Source organism: Manis pentadactyla, chromosome 13, assembly GCF_030020395.1.
Source record: "Manis pentadactyla isolate mManPen7 chromosome 13, mManPen7.hap1, whole genome shotgun sequence".
NCBI classification, from domain to species: domain Eukaryota; kingdom Metazoa; phylum Chordata; class Mammalia; order Pholidota; family Manidae; genus Manis; species Manis pentadactyla.
The window spans coordinates 7,891,755-7,908,340 of record NC_080031.1 but is presented as its reverse complement, the minus strand read 5'-3'; the positions used below and the strand labels follow the sequence as shown (position 1 = coordinate 7,908,340).

At 44.5% G+C, this 16,586-nt stretch overlaps 1 protein-coding gene across 2 annotated transcripts in view; it reads right to left on the bottom strand.

The window, feature by feature from the left end:
• The window catches only part of SORL1 (sortilin related receptor 1), a 139,924-nt gene that overhangs the window by 80,050 nt on the left and 43,288 nt on the right, over positions 1–16,586 (bottom strand). For both annotated transcript variants that reach the window (XR_005025249.2, XM_036887607.2), the window contains exons 7-9: positions 8,177–8,278; positions 6,981–7,150; positions 1,812–2,004 (exon numbers count right to left, since the gene is read on the bottom strand). Coding sequence is in view for 1 of the 2 variants with exons in the window: in XM_036887607.2 (XP_036743502.2) it covers positions 1,812–2,004; positions 6,981–7,150; positions 8,177–8,278 (465 nt within the window). In the remaining variant the exon portion in view is untranslated. The remainder of the gene's footprint in view (positions 1–1,811; positions 2,005–6,980; positions 7,151–8,176; positions 8,279–16,586) is intronic.

Below are 16,586 nucleotides of genomic sequence, written 5' to 3'. Positions count from 1 at the left end.
GTAAGCTCCCAGATGTACAACATATTAGATATAAACACCAAAGGATCCACATTAAAAAAACTTTTAAGTTTTCACATTTGTATCAAGTATAAAGTCTGCCGTGTCCACTGTAAGACAATATTTTCAAGCTGGCCTTAAGTTGAGATTCTAATAGTTCTGCAAACAAAGCCTTTTGCTAACATAGTCATGCCTGATTCTCTGGCCAGAAAGGGATGTCAGATGCTATTAAGCCCTTGTCCAGTGTTCTAGACAGGGTAACTCCATGTGTCCTTATGGTTAACAGGTAAAAGCTAACATGATTTGCTAGATATACTTATTTTTATAACAAAAGGATTTCTCCAACAAATATTCATTTCGCTAGTGTCACAGTTTGGCAAATACAAACTGGAGCAAATTAGGTTGAGCCTCAAAGAAATATCTTGCTAACTCTCCGTTTCTTTCACTACCTAAAATCTGAAGTAGAAACTAAACGCTGATTGATGGTTCATAGATAAACTGATCAGGGAAGTAAGAAGCTGGATGTTAACAATACCATCAATTCTATTTTAAGCAGGGCTCAGATCCCCACGGCACGCTCAAGAAATGCCCTGCTCCCACCCACACCACGTTGTGCACAGCTTCTAAGATCTGGAGAAGCACTTAGGTATTTATCTGTATCTACTTACATCCCTCCTCTTTCCAAAGTTAGGTTTGATGTGGCAAGTTGAGACCTTTTGCCAAATCGGGAAGCAAAATCAAAAAAAGCACATGCTAGAGCAAGAGACTCCAAAATTATTTTTCTGAGGGCCACAGACGTCAACAGATTTAACAGTGGACACACAAAAGGCAAAAAATCCAAGACCAGAAATTGTTGAACTGAAATGTTACAGTTTCTCCAAAAATTACTACTACTTACTTTTTTCTGAGTTCCTCCTGCCCACCTCCTTCCCACGCCCTAGACCCCTTAGGTGAAAGGAAAACAGAGCTGGGGCTGGCGCCCAAAGCCAGGGTACTCAGTACACACTGTGCTTCCGAGGGAAGAGGGGGAGCTGCTCAGGTGTGTGGGAACACTTCCTGGGACCAAATAATACTTTTTAGTATTCTTGGCTTTTCAGATGATGCCACAGATAGAGGGAATTGGAGGATTCTGAAATCATATGCAGAGAGGGATTGTAAAAGAAGTTCCACACAAATAATAACTTATGGCAGAGGTTCCCCAAATTTTCTTGATTCCCAGCAAACTGGTGCTTCAGTAATTTTTTTACAGCGTCCTCAGGTCAGCAGATATAGACCAACATTTGTCTTTTACATAGTTAAGTCTAAACAACTTAATAAATATCTATGTCCTAATAACATAGAAGCAGTTTGAAATAATAGCATATACGTTTGTGTATGTGTTTAATTTTTTATTTAATCCTTAGCCATAATTACTTAATAATGAGATGTGTGCCCCTGCTGGGCACCACACAACTTCTCAAATTCTGGAATCCCATCAGATACCAACACTGATGTTTTCTATTCCACCCTGACTTTCTCACTTGCTTTTTGTCACATCCACTGCTGTAAACCCAGCACCATGAAGATACGATGTCATCAAAACAAATACAGCGTAAGCTCACGCTGAAACCGTAAACCCAAGGTAATATTCACACAGTGACTAAGTGAGGTCCAGAACCACAGTGTCTCCTTCAGAAATACAGAGCATCCCATGGTGCCCCCGTGAGCTCCCTACAGCACCCCAAGGGGCTTTGAGGCAGAGCCTGGGATCCCTAAGGGAGAACTACAGATCAAGGTTTAGATTAAAAACCCAAATAGGAGTAAAGCCTCTATACCTCACAATTGATTTTTTCTCCATATCCTGTGAAAGCTGGAGCCTGAAGGAATTCCCAGGTCCCCCCTTTGTCAAAGGTGATGACTGATCTCATGTTCTCCTCATTCATGGAACCATTGATCAGAGTAGCGATGTAGACTCCCTGTAACCCTTCCACACGGTGGAAGTCAGCAAATGGTTCATTTGCAAAATACCTGCAATTAGAAAAGATAAACAGCTGTGAACCTGAACTGATACTTGCTTGGTCTGTTTTTATGGTAAGTAACATAGAATGTAACCATTTTGAAGTACACAATTCAGTGGCATTAAGTACCTTCACAATGTACCAACTATTGACACTATCTAGTTCTAGAACATTCTCATCCTCCCAGAAAGAAACCCTGCACCCTTAGCAGTCATTCCCCACTCCCCTTCCCACCCCAGGGCCTGGCAACCACTGATCAATTTTCTGTCTCTATGGATTTACCCATTCTAGGTATTTCATATAAATGGAATCATACACTGTGTGGCCTTTTTAATGGCTGCTTTCACTTAGCATAATGCTTTCACCTATCAGTACTTCATTCGTTTTTATGGCTGAATAATCTGCCTGCTCTTTTTTTAAAAAGCGATTTTTTTTTTCCATTGGACTTTGAGTGTTACATGCTAATCTGATCAATAACTCCCCAGAGGAAGTGCAGAATGACAACTGCAACCCACAGAAGTTGACATCAGACTCACCTCTATTTTTTCACTAACAGAACTGACCCCAAGTCCCCCAGGGAGCCTTGACAGACCAAGAACAATCAGCCAGACTTGCCAGGTACTAATATTAGTGCTGGGGTTTTCAATTTAACCCAGTCTGCAGGAACGCAGCCACGGGTTACACACTGTCCGAGCCCTTAGAACTGATTACCAACACCCTGAACACACAGACGCAGCAGGGCTTCTGTCAGGAAGCCGAGCAGAGTCCCTACCCAAAGAACAGGTGTATATATAGCAAGGATGGCTCTAGAAGCTTGAAGTTACACTTAATAGGGTAGCAGAGAATAAGACTCTCCCACACCTTAGCTATTGTCCTAGGATACTCTGAGTTCACTGGAAAGCAGTTTCACTGGAAAACGGTCCACATATGACATTATATATACAGATTTATGAGAAATGGTAATAACCATAGTTCACATACAGTTTTTAAAACCGGAAGTGTGCCTTTTATTAGAGGGCTCTGAGCCATTGGGCTTTGTAAAAATGCACAGAACTGCTTTTTTCCATTATCTGCCATACGAATCTACAGCCAGATGCCTGCTCAGCCACCTCAGATGGAAAGACACACTCCAAGCTCTGAGGCAGAAGAGGAAAAGCAGCAGATTTCACAAAGCACTGGCTTCAAGAGATTGAGAAACTGAGCAAAATCCTACGTGAGATACTGCAGGTGAGACCACATATTCTGACGTGGGGTTTCCTTGGGCCGACTGGAGTTATTTTTCAGTTGCTTCCTTTAGGGAATTGGCCAAGGCCTGTTACCCTCCTGCTTGCTGTTTACCTGCTGCTGTGGACTTGGTCATCGGGAAGCCTGCCATCCTCATGTCGACCGGCTTCTTTCATGTATCTGGGACGTCTGAGGTTCTCTCATTTAGACAAGCCCTGTTTCTTTCCCCAGAGTCATTCTCCCGGAGTTTTGTCTTTTACTTCCAAGCAGAAAGCTGTCCTCTGACCTCAGATGATCCTCTGCCTTTGGGCCCATCCTGCCATCTTCCCCTCGGACCAGCCCTGCCACTATTGGCCTCACCCTAGACACACTCTCTGCGCCCATTTTCTCCCATTTCCTCTCACGTGCACTCTCTACAATACTTCTCCCCTGCTTCTCACAGTGTGCTGGGCCGAGACTTGCCAGCCAACTCAGCAGGCCCCCTCCACCAGCCCAAGCACAGGCCGCCAGCCCACCTTGCCACTCCGGACCAATGGAGCAGATCCCTTGGGAGACCCAGCAGGCGTGACACCTCACAGGCACACCGGGCCCCCCACCCAACAGTGACTTCCACAGATGGCTCTTTGGCACACCTCTCCAGTGCCAGGGGCACCCCCTATTAGGACTTCTTCCTCCAGCTCTCTGAGTAAACCAGAACCAATTCCTTAGCACCACACTTGCCTACGGAGTTCAAAGAAAGGCTCATTTCAGATACCACAGCGTCGTGCTTTACTTTTTAATCCACCTGCCCACACAACCTAATTCACCCTCACCCCATTCCATCTTACTGAGATGGACAGGCGGATGCCAAAAGGTTCAAATGAGCATATCTGCATATCTCCAGGCCTGAGATAAAATCTAAAGAACAAAGTAAGAAGGCTGAGCACTATACGCTGAACTACAGATCTTGACGTAAATCTATTTTCGATTTCCTAACTGGACTGTACAGCCAGGCAGGGTGGAAGGGACCTTTCCACCTACATAGAGGGCTGCCTGCATGTGGGATGAGACCATATGGTCGCATAGCCAAGGTGACTACTTCCTGGGAAGCTGCTCTCTGCAGCTTCTGGGTCCTGCTCTGCTCTGCCATGAGACACTCATGCTGAGTCTGGCAAATACAGAGAACAAGGAAACCTTTGGCAAGCTGTGACTTATCCACCCCATAGCTGGAAGCTCTCAAAGGTAGAAAAAAAAAATTTTTTTAACCTATAGTCAGTGAAAGGCTGGAGGGATAATGGTTCATAATTTCAATCATAAAAAACTAAGGCTATTATTGACCCATAGAAAGGAATGAAGTCCTGACACATGCGACATGTGGATAAACCTTGAAAACATTATGCAAAGTGAAGGCGTCAGACACAAAGGTCACACATGATGACATGACTCCATTTATATGAAATACGCAGAAAAGGCAAATCCTTAGAGACAAAGTAGGCTGGTGGTTGCCAGGAGCTGGGAGGAGGGGATAGTAGAGAGAAACTGCTCAGTGGGTAAAGGGTTTTCTTTTGGAAAAATGAGAATGTCTTGGAATCAGATAAAGCCATTGGTTGTACAACAATGTGGGAAAGAAAGGGACACAGTGTCAATCAAAAAGGACGGCCATCGACCAAACCAGAAAAACCTGAGGCCGAATCCTGGCAGGAATGGTTAACAACACAGTAAAAACACACTGAATAACAAGCAACCTGTTGATCTATACTGGGAACCAAAAAGACATAAAGACTAAAAGATGACAGCATCTCTGAAAGGAAAGAATTGCAAAGTGGAAACGAGCATCAGAGACCAGGCAGAAAGGCTCCACGTGGGTACTGGCATCTCCAACCGAGGACGTCCAACCCGGGCTCGACCCTTCCCCGCAGCAGCTCCACGCCCAGACCACCCTGACTCAAGACGCAGCCAGCATTTCACCAGCTGCTCAGCCGAGCGGTGATGGGCCCTTGATTCCACATATCCCAGCAGCAGATCTCTCCGCAAATGATCACAATTTGATGTCGTCTATCAGCTCCACTGCTGGGCCGGGGGTCCAGCCCACAGCCACCTCCACTGGCCTGGACTTCTGTAATGCTTCTGCCACTAGTGTCTCTGCCTCCACTCCTGTCCCCCTGCAGGAGACTAACTTCCACCCAGCACGGAGGATGGCTTCTTTGCAAGGTGAGTCACGTGGGTGTTCACTCAGTATTGTGTACACCGTTGTCCATGTACATTTCACATACTTCACTTCAGGTAATGCAATTCACAATTTTTTAGATGGTAAAAAAAAATCAGATGATGTCCATCTTCTGGTCAAAACCCTCTATCCCCCTTAGAAGAAAAAAGGAAGTTCTTTTTCTGCCTTTGAAGGCCCCATACAATCTGAGCCCTGCTCCACTGGGTCCTGTCTTAGGCTCTCTGCCCTCCCCCAGCTGGGCAGTCCTGCCTGGCCGCCTCGCTGTTCCTAAAGCTAACCAACGAAGCCCCACCTCAGAGCACGGTGCTGGCTGTGGGCTCGGCTCACAGTGCTTTTCCCCAGGTATCTGCCTGGCTCCCTCCCTCACAAGGGAGCAGCCCTCCACGACCAGCCTGCATAAAGTAACAGCCTCGTAATCCCGTCCTCTGAAGTCGCTTTATTTTTCTTCTAAGCACTTACTATTACCAGGCAGATTATATATTTATTTGTACTGTCTTCTCCTGATTGAAACAAAAGCCCCACGGACCAGGGACCTTGTTCTGATTTCTCACGGCCACGCCTGTTATTTCTCCGCTGCACCTGGAACACAGTGTGCGCGGAACAGCAGGAAGGTTGCTGAAAGACCTGATGATGAAATGAATTGCTGGCGTGAGGAGCCGGTGGACCGCGGCGACGTGCCCTCTGACCCGGTGATCACGGCCTCGGAGCCATGCCTCACTGCAGACCCGGCAGCCAGCCTCACGCGACAGCTCTTCCCAAGAGCACAGGGTGATCCTAACCACAGTCAGACACCTCACAAAAGACCGGCGTGTACACGACAAATGAGAATGAACAGACAGACTCATGGCACTGATGGATCGTAGCGCCACCCACAGACTCATGGCACTCATCCCTCCAAAACCCCCGCCTCCTCCACAGCCCCAACACCTCCCAGCATCGATTACAGATAAAGGTTCGATGACACTCGTATCTTTCCACAGACTCCCCCAGAATACCCGGGCCTCAGAAGTATCTACGGTGTAATATTCCTTTGGAATCAAAAGTCAGAAAAAACACAAATCAAAACACACATATGCCCTATGGACGTTCCCTGGGCACATTAAGGTAACGACCTCCAAATTACTCTAGGAGTAATGATGCCTATTAACCTGATTCACTTGGAGGTAAGGCTGGGTGGCTACATTCACCAGCAAACCCTGTGCTGACATTATCTCAGCGCCCCTTTCCCACAGGCTCAGACAACAAAACTGGGTAACTGAATGAAAAGAGCCCAGGGGAATGGCTGGCACAATGGCTTTGACCCTAAATGTCACCTAGAACGGCAGTGCTCAGCCTTGACATCACATAAGAGTCACACAGGATGGTTTTTAAAATCCTCATACCCTGCCACACCCCAAACTGGTTAAATTACAATCTCCGGGGACATGAACCAGGCTTTGCAGTTTCTGAGAGCTCTGCCAGGTGAGTGCAAACACGCAGCTAATGCTGAGAAGCCCCCGACTACAGGCTGGTGGGTGCCCGGGGGTGAGAGCAGGGGAGGGACGCCAGGCTCTTACCTCACCAAGGTGTCACTGCCCGCCCCACCCGGGCTGTAGTAGAGCACATTCTCCAGGGACAGGGAGAACTTCAGTCCCTCTGCCTCCGAGATGTACAGGTTGGTACGGTTGTTACTGTGACTGACGCAAACAAACACCTGGTCCTCCGAGGCGTCAGCGATGTAATACTCCTTTGGAATCAGAAGTCAGAAAATACACAAATCAAAACACACATAGGCCCTGTGGACTTCCCTGAGGCAACTAAGGTAATGACTTCTGAATGTCCCAGGGATGAAGGTGAGCCCAGAAAACTTCCCAATCTTGGCAAAGCAGCTTAGCCAACTTTGTCTTTGGAGAACCCGAGGCCACACTCTAGCTGGAGGAGGCCCCTTAGTAGGCAAATAGGAAGGGGCCACTGAACTCCATAAATGACCTAAAAGCCTCTTTTCAGTTAATAGTGCCTCACTCTTTTTCCCATGAGACTTGTCACTCATAAAAGGTACAATACAGGTTAATGTACATTTCCTTTTCTCATTTTCTCTAAGGTGACTACAGGCAGGCAGAACCCATTGAAAGCAAACAACTGACAAGTGTCCCCATCACACCCTTGTCTGAGCCACGAGCCTTCCCCCACACCAACCGCTGGGGGCAAGGCTGTCCGCTGCCACCCCCGCCCTGCGGTCACATCTCTGATGACCCCAGCCCACACGGATCTTTCCTACTGACCTCATGTTACAATGTATACTCCACAAGCAAGCATTTGCCTGTTCGTGGTTTCTTCCTCTGCTCATTTCTCAGGCTCACCAGCCTGTCTCCAAAACGGTAGGGCCCAGATCTTATCCCCTTCTGGAACCTACCATCCGTAAGCAACATAGCTGGTACTTAATAAATAGTGGCTATCACCACTAACTTCCCATTCCTTCAGGACTGGCACCCGGAACCCACTGATTCTGGCTCCAGACCTCTGCCGAGCCTTCTCCACTTTAAGAAAATTAAGGTTCCTGTTCAGCTCCACTTCAAACAGTGAAGAAGGGAAAAACAGGCTAAGATGCTCCAAGCATAATCGTTCTCCCTAGAGACCTCCCTAGAAGATGGCTGACTTCAAGGGGCTTGCATCGAACATGCACCCACGTGGACATCCCTGCAACGCTGCAGGGGGTGAGCTCTGCATGGGGACAGTGACACTTCTTCCCACCTCCAGGGCAAACCCCACTCACATTAATAGGATGTCTTGTGACAAACTGGGCCACCCGCAGGGGCTTCCGGCCAAAGGAGACCCAGAGCTGGACAGGAGACGGCTGCTGACTGCCCGAGAGACGCTGCCAGGCAGAAGGAGGGAAAAAGTCAATGTGTCACATCATAGCCACTCACAACAGACGGAAGGAAACAGAACAGTCAGACCCCTCCAATTCCACTGAAAACAGAATCGCTAGCATGACAACAACTGCCCATTTCTGCAATGCCCACCACCATCACTGGACAAATGGGGACGAATGGTGCTTCATCCTAGACACCTGGTCTGCAACAGATACTCCACAGACACTAGATGGGGAGGAAGGATAACAGTACGGTGGGGGGACTCGGGCTTGGGGGAGAGAGGAGGCTGCGAGAGCCTAAGCAGAGAGTGAAAGGAGGAGGGTGTGCTGAGGCTGAAGGGACCAGTGGGGCAGAGCCACAAGGTGAAATACACCCAGGCTCCCAAAACATATCCTCCTCTCCTCTCTACTACTACTTTCAGACAACAAGAATAATGAAGTCACAGCGCTTCAATTTGCACCAAGCATTGATGGAATTGTCACTGATTCTGTGTTCGATCTTTAATACTTCTCAAAAAAGATAATGATTCAAAATAGGGTAAGAACTGCTGTAATGGCTCTACATATGGGTTTTTTTCCAGCTCTAAAAGTATGTCACTGGTTGCTGAAGGTCAGTGTTGTACATGTATCAGAACACCCTCACATGGATATAGTCACACACGTGACTATTAACGTATAGGCATGTTGGGATTCCCAGCCAGAAAGGGTTAGTTTGGCTTCATTTGTCTTTGACTCTGTTGCTACTGTTTATTAGAGATTTTAAATTCCTAAAGAGTAAGGAACATAACAATTTCTCTTAACTATAACCTAACAACTGAATACCCTGTGCTCACCTATGCCCAATAATTACTATTTGAAGAGCAAGCTAATAAACACAGTTATTTTTCATTCATTTGAGCAGTGTATCTAGATAGCTATTAGATACATACATATACACATATATGTGTATCTTTCCAAACCACCACTAAAACAAATGGTTAAAAGCAGTTTGTTTTAAAGAAGCCAGGAAGAGAAAGAGTTAAAAAAAAAAAAAACTGTCCTTCCAGAATCGCACCCTGAAAAATCATGTTAATTGCTTGTACTCCATATGGAGCCATAGAAAATGATGGACCCATTAAAAATGTAATATATTACCTGCATGAGAAAACCATTCCCAGCCGGAATGCTATGTGTAAATTCCAAAAGCCCTCCTTAAGTCAATAAAATTTTACAGTTATGTATACAGGTCAGATGACCCTCGATAAGTCTTTATAAAAATATATGAATACACAGATATCAATGAAACACATACTTTACACTTTATATTGTCTCACTATTTCTACTGTGGTTACAGCTTAGAAAGGAACCTCTTTTTCCCAGTGACACCCAGACCCTGCATTAGTAAGTGTTCCTAATGATTGTCTCAGGAGAATTGAGAATGCATAGCAAGACCAGTCTTAACTCCATGAATGCAAACATCACAGAATACAAAAGTTGTAAGAAACCTCAAAACACGACCATTCCCCTTGCTTTGGGGAGAATTATTCCTAAACCTGGACAATTCGGGTTTGCCCCTAATGTATTCTTAATGAGTTACTGTAATATTTTACTGCCACCAAGAAAGATATTAACAACTAAACCTTACCACACCAGGACTATAAGATGTACGATGAGGCCTAATACTTTCCTTATTCAGCCATGGGCTTTGGTTGTCGTTGAGGTCTTCTTTACCATGATTATAACAGTGAAACGTGCTCATGGAAAACATCCACCAGGACACACAGGTATAAGGTAAAATGTAACAGGTCTGTTTCCCACTCTCCACCCTTTACTCCATGCTATGCCCTGGAGCATCCTTTACCGGGGCCCTCCAGGGCATAGCATGCTGTGTGCCACCACATATAAGCATATGTATATAGTGACAGATACTGCTACACTCGGAACACCCACTATCCCCTTCCACCTTAGCAACAGGACCCTGACTGCCACACGAATCAAAGACTTTTGTACAACTCTGTGTGATTATGCAACTGAGTAGTAATCAATGAGATGTACACAGAAGTATTGGCTTGGGTTTCTAGGAAGGCTGCTTAAAGTGATGGAACCAGTGGAACGGGTCCTGTTGTGGCCTCTCTGTCTGTCCTTATTCTTCTTAACTCCAATAAGACCCAAAGGCTAGTACAGGTGGTCCTGGACCATGAGAAAACCTTGAGAATGGAAATCATTACTTAGAATGGTTAAGAACAGACAGACAGAGGCCTGGGTCCCCAGTAACACCAGGGCTCCAAACACCAGCCTGCCTCTAGGCAGCACTGGTGAGAGAAGAATAAACTTCCACCTTGTTTAAGCCACTTTTATTCTAACCTGTTACCAGGAACCAAACACAATACCAAACTGTATACCAATACATCCAGTTTTACTTTTCATACACAAAGTAGATCTTGATAGAAATATTGTTGTGTACCTTTTCATTAAGAGTATCTTACTGTTCTACAGTTTAATTTTTTCCATTAACAGTGTATTCTAGACATCTTTTATTTAACAGCTACTGATGGACATTGAGGTTATTTCCAGAAGCCCGCTTCAGTGAGCATACTTGTATATATTACCTTTCTCAGAACTGCACAGCATGGAGTAATGAGTGGAGAGTGGGAAACAGACCTGCTACATTTTACCTTATACCTGTGTGTCCTGGTGGATGTTTTCCATGAGCACGTTTCACTGTTATAATCATGGTAAAGAAGACCTCAACGACAACCAAAGCCCATGGCTGAATAAGGAAAGTATTAGGCCTCATCGTACATCTTATAGTCCTGGTGTGGTAAGGTTTAGTTGTTAATATCTTTCTTGGTGGCAGTAAAATATTACAGTAACTCATTAAGAATACATTAGGGGCAAACCCGAATTGTCCAGGTTTAGGAATAATTCTCCCCAAAGCAAGGGGAATGGTCGTGTTTTGAGGTTTCTTACAACTTTTGTATTCTGTGATGTTTGCATTCACGGAGCTAAGACTGGTCTTGCTATAGGACCCGTTCCGATGGTTCCATCACTTTAAGCAGCCTTCCTAGAAACCCAAGCCAATACTTCTGTGTACATCTCATTGATTACTACTCAGTTGCATAATCACACGGAGTTGTACAAAAGTCTTTGATTCGTGTGGCAGTCAGGGTCCTGTTGCTAAGGTGGAAGGGGATAGTGGGTGTTCCGAGTGTAGCACTGTAGGGTGCATTTCGAAAGTTCCCTAGGTCAGAATTTTCATTTTTGAAGCAAAATTTTAGTGAATGATCCTCCTGAAAGGTTACACCAATGACATCATTTCCCAGCACATATATCTTCACCAACTACCAGGAATTATTTAAATGTTTTAATTTATTCCAGTATTATAGGGTCTGAGAATTTATAAGATTTTTCCTATTTGGTGTTTTCATTTCCGTTAAGTAAAAATAAAGCAATATAAGTATCTGAATAATCTGAATTTCAGAGAGTGTACTTATATTTACATTTGAGATTATGTGAATAGCAAAAAGAAAAGAGAGGTCAAGGAGAAAAGAACAGAAAGGAACTAAATAATATGATACATCCTCGACAAGAGAGGGTCAAAGGATGTCACAGTCAACTATTCAAATGAAAGAGAAAACTGGTGGGTGAGGGACTCCCTAAAGCACACGGTGGACAAGGACATGAGTTCAGAGGCACCTGGGCCATAGCTTTCACAGTCACCTTCTCCTCTCAGGAGTAACAAAGACTCAGCAAAACATCATCCACATTATTGTTGCGTACTCCTAAATATTTACACATAAAATGATATATTCTGATATTTGCTTTACAATACTCCAGGAAAAAATAAATAAATAAGTGATGGGGTAGACAACCAAAAAGATAATAGCAAATGTAAATAATATTGAGGTTGAATGGGGGCACCTGGGGAGCTCATATCAGTAGAAACTGTTCCTTTATGTAGATTTGATAATGCCCATAATACAAAATTTACAAATCAATATTAATTAGGAGCCCTTCCAGAATGGTAAAGTAAAAAGCTCTGAAAATCCTCTCATCTACACAAGTGACAAGATTACTGACAAAAATCCTCAAAATCAACTTTTTCAGAATTCTGGGAATTCAATAAAGGCTTGCAAAAACCCAGAGAGCATTTATTCAAGCTGAATAAACCTAGTCAATTCAACCGAAGCTCAGCAAGAATGGCCAACTTGGTGGTGTTCTGACTTGCCCCTCATCCCATTCCCTTCTCTCTAGCTCTGCGGTAGCCTTGGAAACCCACAGTTCTGCAACTACAACTGCTGTGAAAACCACCAGCCTAGCAGCCAACCAGAGAGGACAGAATAGGTTTGAAGCTTCCAAAATGCCCCACAGCCAGAGGGCTGTCACTGTTTGATCTGGTAGCTTACTTGAAAGCTGCATTCATAGGTCTTCTCTTTATATAACCTGACTTAGCTCACTGTACAACCAAACTTACACGCAGGACATTCGCAGAACACAGTATGGCAAAGTTTAACATCACAGCTGCCAGAGAAGCATTGTCACTTGGACCTAAGAAAAGGCTAACTAAAAAGCATTAGAGGAATAACTGGGGAAGATGGCCCTAAGATGCACTGATAAGCTCTGGAATTTTCCAGGAAATTGACAAGGTCACATGCACAAGAGCTGGGAGTAGGCTCAGGAAGGAACCGAAAAGGGCCTAATTGCTCACCTCTGGCTAATAACACTGAGGCTCCATATGGCAGGAAGTGAAGGCTAAGGCAGAGTTGAAGACTGTCTAGAAGGCATGCCCCCCAACACAAGCTCAGAGGCCTTCAGCAAAGGGGGCCAGGTTCACTGGTTCAAAGCATTTTAGGAAATCTCTGTTCAATCATTAGCTGACTACTAAACTAATTAAGCACTTCAGTAGCCATGCACATTGAAGAATACAAACTTTACAAAGTAAAGCAGGAAACTCGCAAAACAAAAAAAAGTAACAACAGTAACAAAAAGCAACAAAAAAATCCTGAAAAGGGGTTGCCACATCATTTCATTTCAAATGTCTGGTTTTCAACAAAGAAAACAATAAGACAGGCAAATAGCCAAGTATGGCCCACACACACAACACACACACACACACACACACTCTCAGTCAATAGAAGCTATCCCTGAGGCAGGCCACATACTGGACTTACTAAGCAAAAATTAAAATCCCCTATGTAAACATGTTCAAAAAACTAAAAGAGGCCATGGATTCAAGAATTAAGGGAAAGTATGAGAATATTCTCACCACATAGAGAATATCCATAAAGAAATAGAAATTACTTTAAAAAGAAACAAATAGAAATTCTTCAGTTAAAAAATACAATACCTCAAAAGAAAAATTCGTGAGTGGGGCTCAGTGAAGATTTGAACTGGCAGAAAATAGGAATAGTCAACCTAAAAACACATTAATTCTGATGATCTATGGACATGGATAGAACCCGAAACATTATACTATGAAAGAAAAGAATCACACCAAAGGCACATATTATATGTAGGCAAACCCATAAGGTAGGTAGAGAGTAGGTCCACGGTTGGGAGGAGAGGGGGATGGGAAATGATGATAATGGGCACAGTTTCTTTTGGGGGTGATGAAACTGGTCTGGAATTACGTAGCCATGAGCATTACACAACCTTGTGAATATACTAAAAACTGCTGAATTATATGCTATAAAAGGATGAATTCTATGATATATGATGATATATCTCAATACTGGTGTTATAAAAATCAATTTTAAATTTACTGGTATTATAGTTTTATTTCTAATCTGTGTAAATATGTTTGGGTCTTATTGTTGTATATGAGTCACAAGTGTGAGGTGCTTAAGCCTAAGCTTTATGTCTGCATACATTTAAGCAACGTTATAATTAAAATAATTTGTCAACTGTTATGTTTTGGTCAGCTGTCATGTAATTCACAGCTCAATTGTCGTCAGCTGACTTCTCATGGAGACACCCACAATCCTGAAGCAATGACTAAGTTTTCCTGTTATCTCTATCGATACTAGAGGCTTTAAAATAGCATAATGAAGGGTAGAAATTGGTTTTTCATAGTGAAATACCGCTGGTTGGCTGGTCAGAATAGCAAATGAAAAATGAGCTCTCTGGGGACATCAGGAGCATGCAAGATATTTGAATTGGCCATAATATCCCAAAGATAACGCCCAGCATACACAGGGCATAACAATCTAGGGAGGCCTGTAATCTGAACTGTGAGAGGTAATGCCTAAGACTTGTCTTCCTCTTACACTAGAGGTTTCTGATTGCCTGATGCCAGCTGAAAGGGTAACACAATCCTGCCTCTGCAACAAGGGTTGGCAAACTTTTTCTGTAAGGTCCACACAGAAATATTTTAGATTTTGTGAGCCATCCTGCCTCTAGGCAACTACTCAATTCTGCCCCTGGAACATGAAAGCAGTGAAGGACAGTGCTGAAACAAATAAGCACGGCTTTATTTCAAAAAAAACACTGTTGACAAAGATAAGTAAAAATCCACAGCTTGACCATCCCTGCTCTAGAATAGTGTGTATACACCGTGCAAGGCATGGCTGCATCACCTGGGAGGACACAGCAGACACTCATGGGGCCCACACCTCTGGATGACCGATACGCAAGAAATGTCTGAGCCTGGCTTTTGTGATAAGCTGGTGGTGAAGCTGTGAGAGAAGCGGCTAATCCACGGGCACCTCCTACTTTCTGTTAAGTATGGTTATCTACCAGAGAGAGCCTAACAGCTACATATTGCCCAGTTAACAGACTGACGTTGGTCCGTTTGCAGGGGCGCCTTCTCGTTCGTTTAATGGCCCTATCACCAGGGCGTGGACTAGTAAGACAGGTAAGTGAACTTCATGTCAAAAGACAAAGAAAAGAAATTAAACTTCGGTTAACAAAAATAAAAATCAAGGGGCATAGGACACAAAGGACATATGAAGTAAAGGCCAGGTCGACAGGGCACCATGGGGTTCTGAAGACATGGACACCAGCTCCAGTTCAGACCCAGAGGGCTGTCCTCACAGGTTCTAAAAAACTAACTTTCAAAGAGTTCTAATCACTCATGGTGCTACAGGAAAACAAAAGAGTTCATTGCACAAACCAATTTTCTATGGTTTTGTAATTACTTCCTTGACTTACCTAACTTGATGAAAACCCACTTAATATTAAAGTCACTTGAATTCCCCAAACTGGGCAGCCTGAGGGGTTGGCACGCTCCAGATAAGAAGTTACACCCGTCGGCCTCAACACTCTGAACTGACAGGGTTATCCAACCAAGCAGTGTTATTTATCCTGAAGGTTCAGGAGTCTCATGTAATAAAAAAGACGAAAACCCCCATTTTATCATCCAGAGCCAGTTGTGTGTCCTCTCTCAACAATCTAACCACTGAGAAGTGTTCCTTTGGCCATACAGTTGATATTATCGAAAACTTCTGCATATAGAAGGCCTCAGAGAAGAGCTCTCAAATTTCGGAGATTCTTAGGAATCCTGGGGTTGTGCAGGGGAAAATGCCCTTAGACCCCACAGTCTGCATTCGTGAGAAGTGCCCTCGTGAGGGCACTGCAGGGGCTACTAACAGTGCGACGTGAGGAACACTGACCGGTGGTAGCCTAGCTCATCCTACCTCAAGCCTCTAGCTTACGCCACTGACGCTGCCACCGGGTGGCCCGCCCATGTGCTAAAGGAGCTGACACATTAACTACAATTTGCCACCAAAACAATATACACAGAGAAGCCATACAGAGAGTTGAGAATTGACTGTAAAAGTACCAATAACTTAATTCCCCCACCCTGCTGAAAACTAGCCCATGCTTTCTAAATTAGGCAAAGATGGCATTCATGAGTCTGCTGCACATCGGCTATCTATCAAGCATTGTACAACATGCTGGGCACTGGATCAGTGAGGATCAAAACAGACACAGCCCCTGATGCGACCCCCGGCCAGGGGTAAGTAAAGGTGTTCCACCACACTCTGCACGGCAGCTACGTCTGCAGAACAGACACAGCTGTTAGGCTGGGGTGGAAGGCACAGCAAGTTCCAACTGGGATATAACACTCCCGGGTGTGAGATCTAGAAAAAGCTCAAGCCCTCAGCCCCAACTCCATTAGCAGGACCAATCTTGAAACCAACCACTGGGTTTGAAAATCAAGAAATTAAAACAAACAAATAAATGAAGGCCCCAGGACCTAAAGCAGGAAAGCCTGTGGACCCTGGAGGACTGAAGACAGTCCTGGAACTGGACACGGACCAGTCCTGGAACTGGACAAGGCCCCTCACCTCTGCATTCCCACACCCACCTTTCTGCCCGAGCCAATTCAAGG